The sequence below is a fragment of the Gavialis gangeticus genome, unplaced genomic scaffold (genome assembly GCF_001723915.1).
Source record: "Gavialis gangeticus isolate Ggan-Ray unplaced genomic scaffold, GavGan_comp1, whole genome shotgun sequence".
Taxonomy (NCBI): Eukaryota; Metazoa; Chordata; order Crocodylia; family Gavialidae; genus Gavialis; species Gavialis gangeticus.
In genome coordinates this window covers 150,877,212-150,884,714 of record NW_017729025.1, presented here as the reverse complement: position 1 = coordinate 150,884,714, position 7,503 = coordinate 150,877,212, and the positions used below count along the sequence as shown (strand labels likewise).

The 7,503-nt window shown below is 41.1% G+C and overlaps 1 protein-coding gene across 1 annotated transcript in view; it reads right to left on the bottom strand.

The window, feature by feature from the left end:
- Positions 1-4,772, bottom strand: part of MUC6 (mucin 6, oligomeric mucus/gel-forming) — a 58,805-nt gene extending 54,033 nt beyond the window's left edge. Inside the window, exons 1-4 of the mRNA XM_019519989.1 lie at positions 4,769-4,772; positions 4,255-4,314; positions 1,955-1,984; positions 1,110-1,163 (exon numbers count right to left, since the gene is read on the bottom strand). Of these exons, the coding sequence (XP_019375534.1) occupies positions 1,110-1,163; positions 1,955-1,984; positions 4,255-4,314; positions 4,769-4,772 (148 nt within the window). The remainder of the gene's footprint in view (positions 1-1,109; positions 1,164-1,954; positions 1,985-4,254; positions 4,315-4,768) is intronic.
- Between the last annotated feature and the right edge of the window lie 2,731 nt (positions 4,773-7,503).

The window sequence follows — 7,503 nt, the reverse complement described above, 5'->3', positions numbered from 1 at the left end:
TGTGCAGCACCTGCCCCTCCCCTAGCCCCAGCCCCACTCCCTCCCCACCCCTGCTGCTCCAGAATCCCTCGGCGGGGCTATCACTGCCCTGCATTTGTGGGGGGTGGCTAAGCTCCATTAGTCCCCACTTCCACCACCTATACCCATCAGCCCAGCCAGCCGGGGGCTTGCTCCGCCCCAGCTCAAATTGCTGCTGTCCCAGGTGCATATGTAGATGCTGCACCTGGGTACAACTGACTCCAGCAGAAACTGCTCCAGAATCTGTTGCATTCCATTAACTGGACATGTAGATGCTCCCACTGAGACCTTTTTTTGGTTGTAGTAGTAATACATACGTCCTGTCACTGCAAGCAGTTACACTTATACTTAAGTAGATGAGAAGTCCCATCAAAGTTAATAGGATGCATTATGTCAGTAAACATTGGCGACATGTAGGGGGTGGAAGCAGGTGCACGTACATGCACTGAGATTGGCTGTGCACCCCCTGGAAGTACCAGCTGCAAAACCAGAAGTGCCAATGGAAGTGCACTTCCGGTTTTGCCACTGGCTCAGTGATCAGCCTCTGGGGGGATCCCCTCCCCACCCCTGTCAGCGATCAGTGGCTGGACCCCCCCTCCCATCTGCAATCTGGTGCCCCCCCAGACTCAGGAGGCACCAGTCATCCGTGTCAGTAAAGTCAAATATCTGCTTAGGTAGTTGCATGATCAGTCTCAGAGCCTTAATTTTCAATATTTTGGGCTGCTTCTTCATAGCAGTTTTATAAAATCAAGTAAGAATTTACCCATAGCAATGTTTTAAAAATGAGAGCATTCATAATTTAGTTCATAATAAATTTTAATCCAAAGGTCCTGTAGCAAAAGTTTTCAAGTTTTTAGAACACCTGATTTAAATAAATGATTTTTTAAAAAAATCATACCACTTTCTTTCAAAGCCTTCAGTGTTGAAACCACTTCAAAACATTAACATTTTTCAAGTTTTTTTAATTTATTTTTCAACCCTCTGTAAGGAATACGTTGTTTACCATAACCCCCTCTCAAGAAACCCTTTTAAAATTCTCAGTGGCTTTTATCTAGGGTAGGTGAAGCAATATTATTTCAACAATTCAGTACCTGAATGCAGGGTAGCTTCTTCCTCTAAATTCCTGTACTCTTGGAAGTTCCTTCCTGGAAAATAGGAATTGGTTATTTCTATAGTCTTTTAAGTTAAACCTTGCATGATTTAGTATTAATGCTGTGCTCAGCTTGGATCTGTTAGCAATAAGTTAGCTTGCCTGAAGCTTGTTGTGAAGGAATTGGCTTGCACTTGTGAACATAACTCTGGAATAAATGCTTTTTCCCATAAATAGGAACAATGTTGTAACTTAGAGTAAAATATTTCATTAAAATTCAGTTGTACATAAATAGCTATTGGGCTGAGGTATAACCAGGAATTTGGATACTCTGGTTGGGGGCAAGGTGATGTGCTGAATGCCAGAAAACGAGGGATATGCTGAGTGCTTATCTCTTTGTGCAGCAATCACTGCAGCTTCAGTCGGCTCACAGGCTGCTGGTGGCTTGGCATGAGCTCCCCAAACATGAGTTACTGCTGAAGTGATGGCAGCTTGGACTCAATAAGGGATACCATTTTGGTGTCCTTCTTGCCTAAATCAATGCCTGTAACTGGTTCCCCACTTACCTACCCTGTAGTTATACTACTGCATTTGGGAATGCTGATAAACTCATTCAAGTTTGGAGTTACATGTGATATATATATCGTTCTTGTGAGTTTTATTTTTGCTTAGTAACTTCCATTAACCTTGTCATTTTGTCTGTCTTTGCACCTTGATTTTGGTCTATAAGGCAGTAGTAAACAGGGAGCAGAGATAGAAATGGTAAAGGAGAAAATTTCGGGAATTTTGCTTCCTTCAAGATCCTTTCTTTTTTTTTAACTTGATGATGGTGTGTGAAATACTTACCTGGTTCAAACCATTCATTGCCACCTCTACCTAAGAGAACACAAAGTGTTACAGTTTAGTTACATCTTCATATAATTATATTGGGAAATATAAGTGTCTTAAACCATGCAATTCTGAATTCTCCATAGCTAAAAAACTAAATTTAATTATCTCATCACCCACCTATGAAATGAAAACACTTCTGGGGAGAACATTGCTACTTTTAACAGCCCAGAGAAAGAAGACACAATAATTTAAGATAGAACTTGAGGAAAATAGATTATTACAGCTCGTCCAGAAAGAATTTCAAGTAATGAGAATGATAGATAATTTATCCAAGACAGAAGAACAGATGTCTATTTTTTTTTTAAACTTAAAAAGTTATTATGAGATTTTTCTAATGTAAGTATGCAGGAGTTTTAATCTTCTGTATTGTATCTCAGTAGAATGATAATGTCTCATTTGGTCCTTTTGCACTATGTTATTATAGATTTAATGCTGTTTTGGTTGCCTACAACCAAATGGTTAGTGAACACTATTAATCCACTGCCTTCAGAAACTATCTCCTCATAATTAGAAGAGAATGTAACACAATCACTATGCTGTGGTGCAAAGCTAAAATTTTATCTGGCCTATGGGGCCCCTAAAAAATTTAGAAAAGTAACATTTATCTGCCCTGGACTGCCTGTCATGCGACCCTTGATGGCTTGCCAAAACTCAGTAAGTGGCCCGCTGCCCAAAATAATTGCCCGCCCCTGGACTCTAGCCCATTCTTTTAAAAGATTTAACTGAGCTAATGCTGTCATCCTTGCTTGGTCTGGAAATGTGATAAGCTTTGACAGTAGGGCAGAAAGTTGGACCACCTACTCCAGGGGGATCTGAAAGTAGTATGGAGGGACACAATATGCCCCAGAACGTCATGTTCGCATCAGGATAGAGCTGTTGCTTACAGCCCTTTTTCTGGGAGGTAGCACATTTTGCTTTGCTTTTCTTCCCATCCTGACTGCATGATGGGGAGAGTCATAGGCTGGTAAGGGGGGCACAAGGGACACGTGCCCCCCCCAACAGGGCTGCTGCCACTGGTGGCATCCACAGGTGCTCACCAGCTCTGTCTGCTGTGGGTGCTTGCCAGCTCTGTCTCCACTGCCAACACCGCCACCGGCGTCTGCGGGTGCCCCCCCCAGACTTGGGAGGCACCAGTCACCCATGGGCAGAGTTATTGCATTGCTTATTCCCTGCTGCCTAGGGGAGGGGAGAGTAATGAAGAAAGAGCTTCTGTTCTTCTAGCATTATTGGGACTATGATGTTGGGGAAGCTGTACAAAGTGCATGGAGGTGTAGCCCATGCAGGGGTTGTGCAAGGGGAAAGATATTTCTATTCTCCTGTACAGCCATGTAAACTGAGATCATAATGTAACTCTGGGAAGATACTTTTATGACAACGGTAATCCATTTTATAGTATGGCAAGTCTCTACTTTAGAATGTATTATACACATGAATTCTATACATGACGGATATTTTGCTGCGTTCAGATCTAGTATCTTTTAAATAACCCATTATGTAAGAAAAACTTGCCTGTCCCCAGGCAAGATCTAACATGGCAAAGCACTGTATCTTTTGATTTGTGTGAGACAGCATGCTCAGAGAAATTGCTATATTTATCTCTAGGCAGAGTCTTCAAAGAGAATTTTCTAAAGATAGCAAGGCAGTGTTTGAAATGACAAGATCCAGAGAGACATTTCTCTTTTGCTACGTATTTTGTACAGTATACAGAAGTCCCTGATTCTGGCTACATCTCTGCAGGCATGTCTATGTGTGCCTATCAATGCACAGCAATAAGATCCAGAGATTATTGCTCTGGAGCTTATTGTTGCTGGGTACACAACTGCATGTGTGCCCGGGATCACAGCATGGTAAACTGGGATGGAGCAGGCCCAGCTGGCAGGGAGCCCTGGGGGTTAGCCTGCCAGTCTGGAGCTGCTCCCCCCAGCTTAACATGCAGCAGAGGGGCTGGCTGGGGCACAAGGGTGCTTCAGTTCAGGGCTAGAAGGCAGGTAGCCGCTGCACTGAAGCAACCTTGTGCCCCAGCCAGTCCTTCCAGTGTCTACATGTGCACTCCTGTGAAGTCTTTACTGCACAGCAGGATAGTATTTGTATTTACAATTACTACCCTCTTGCAGAGTTTATTAATTTACTGTAGCCTAGGGACATGTGTAGATGCTGGGACATTTACTGCACAGTTAATTAGTCTACTGCTCAGTAAACCTCTCATGTAAATGTGCCCTGCAACACACATGTTTAACAGTAGGCAAAGCTCTTACCTCTTCTCAGAAACTTCTGCCTTTGGTAAAACTGATGGGGCATATATCTTGCTTCATATCCTGTGAATCAGAAAAGCATCATATATAAATTATCCTCAGAAGAAAAAAGAAGATGAATATTCATTTTCTTAAGAAATGCTTCAAAACTAGCAGGATCAGTTCTAAGAGCAAAATCCCACCTTTGATGTATGCTGTACAGCAGTGATACTGAGAAGAACAGTAATTGTGCTTGTAATGAATAACCTTTTTCAACTGGTGATAAGCAAAATGACAAAAAGCAAAAAGTATCCTGCAGAAATTAAATATTCCTCTGCATCTACTGCTCTCTTACCACACAACTTAATATGAAGGTACTACATAGACCAAGATATTTATTAAGTGTAAATAATAACTGAAACCTAGTTACATTCCCTGAGGGATGCTGGAGCAAGACTAACCACATGGTTCATGACAGAGAGAGAAAGGAGGAGTCAGGTTCTCTCTCCTGTTCTATATGGTGCTATATTTAACATACTCATCATTGCTTAAAATAGCTTTTCCTCTCAGATTTCATCTTCTGTCTGCATTAAGCAGAACTTGATGGAGCAAATAATCAATGCAATGATTGGTAATGCTGTCTGAATGCATTTCAGTGCAGCTTTTGAATCCTCAATTTTTTTCTTGGGGAATCAAAATTGTAGCAAGGCAAATGACTGTGAAAAGCTACATTCTGCAAAAATGTTTGCAAGAAGGAACAAGTTCAAAATTAAGTTGTTGAATTTCTGTGAGACCCTGTACTTTGGCCACCTGCAATGTTCCATATTTTACATTATATTTCTGGACTGTTTATAGATGCCAGTCACATGGGAGAGATCCTGATATTTCAATCAAACAGAGCCCAGGGGAATCATATCTTTAAAAGAATCCTGTTGCATGAGAAAGAGTTGCTGCTTGTAGAGTTTATAGAAGTAAAAGTCAGTTTCCTCCATCTCTGCATCACATACTAATCCCTAAGATGTAGAAAAGACAGACTTAATAATATCTGTCTTTACTTCTGCTTTGTAAAGCCATAGGGAATCTGTGGAGCCCTGGACAGCTCCTGGCATAATTTAAGGAAAAGCAGATCACTGGCTGTTCCATGCTGTGCCAACTTAGAGCTACAGCAGATGGGTTACGCAAGCTTACAGTGTGCCACAGACATTTTTCTTCTTATTCTGGCCTGTTCCCCATACAAAAAGAGGCCAAACAGAGTAGCAGAGAGCCAGGTATTCTGGCTATCTGACAGCTGAGGATTCAGGCCCATTGTGGCTGTTGAATTAGTGTAGTCTTTGGCCCCTGCCACACACTACATATATTATGCAATTAACTGGTTATTCATGCAATAAATTTAGACTGGTCATATGTGCAAAGTGAGACCAGCCACACGTGCAAAGTAATTATCACACAATTAACTGGTTAATTGCATAATAAATATAGATTGGCCACACATGCAAAGCAATTGTAATGCCATAAAACTGTTCATCCAGCTATAAAAAGAGCTGACCAGCTACAAAGTTAGTGCTTGGAAATGTGTAACAACTTTATAGTTGATTTCTCTCAAGCTTTAATTTGAATGTTTGGCAGTTCCCTTTGCTACAGACACATTTCTTTATTCAAGAATCCATTATCAGCAGGTGTACAGTTCCTTGATTTCTGCAACTAAACCCAAAACATGAAAACTGAATCTGTTCTACTCTTAACAACAGACATCAAGAGTAGTTACAACTGGCTCTTGCATGTATTTGGTAGGGAGGACATTAGAAAGATTCCTGAGGTCAGTTCTGAAGAAGACTCCTCTTGTGAGAATGATGTAAAACATAAAGTCTAAACTTTTGATTCTCCAAACTTTTTAAATCACTGAGCTCATAATAAATAGCATGCTGTCTTTGGATGCTGTCAGAGTTGCAGAAAGCCAGAGTCCAAATGCTAAATTTAGTCTACTCTTATTTAGTTTCTTGGAATAATCATTGAGGACATTACTATCAAATATCACGGAGAGCTGGGTGCATTAAACCTGTATTCCTTAAACCTGTATTAAATTTTCGGCTCCAAAAATTCTGGTGTATAAAATATGGACCAATTTGCTGATGGTCTGTCACTCGATCAGGATCCTATCAGATTTGATCTAGTCAAACTATTTAATGCAGTGATTTTTGCTCATGAGAAATGTTCTTCTTGACATTCCTAGTTCTGAAGAGATTATTTAAAGCATCCTGCTATTCTTTTAAATCTTTTGACAGATTTATAACATTACAGGTGCTATACTTGCACTGAAAGGCATTTTCATGGAAGCCCTGTGTGTCTAAAACTGGCCAGGGATTTTCCTTTGGAATGATTTGCTGATGGAAACTGTTCAGAAAATTGATGTTTTCTACATTTTTGCTGAAAATCTTCTGTTTTGTCAAGAATTTTTTAAATGCAAGATTTTTCACTTTTTGGTTTTGAATTGACCTCAAGAGTTTGATTTTGATTCAGTTCAACAAAATATTAAGCTGCATTTCCCTATCGGTGCATTTCTTACGGAGGCTGTAGTTTGGGCTCACAGTGGAGCAATGCAATTCAGATTTCCCTCTGATTGAGCTACTTGTTTTATCATGGAAGCCACATGGTGAAATATGTTGTCAGGGTACACCTAACACACACCAACAGTATTAGGTTTCTCACAAAATGTAGCAGTCATGGGCATGTTGCCTGCTCTAGTATACACTAGTCCAGGGGTTAGAGTTCACAGCTAGTAGTTGAGTTCTGGTCTCTGTTTCCAGGTTTTGGATTTTTTCATCATTTCATAGTTTTTAGGGTCAGAAGGGATCTTCATAGATCATTTAGTTCAACCCCCTGCCTTGGGCAGGAAAGAGATCTGGGGTCATATGACCCCAGCCAGGTGCTTGACCCCCAAGGTATGACCCCTAAGGTAGAGGAGAGCACCACTTCCCTTGGAAGCCCATTCCAGAGTTTTAAATTCAATGAATATGTATTTTAAAATGCATAAAAAGTCCTTGAAGCAGAAACAGGAGGCCGGGTGACTCCCCTCATAAGAAATCATTGTAGCCACTAGGCTACAGTTTAGGCTCCCTCTTGCACTCCCTCTTTTGTATTCGTTTCTGATTAGTGGCTCAGCTTCAACACAGAAGGTGGAGGGTACACCACCTGCACTTCGCCTAGACCTTAGTAGCTAGGGCCCTCTCTACAGCTGAAAAATATGGATTTGACCTGCTTCAAACAGAAGAGGTT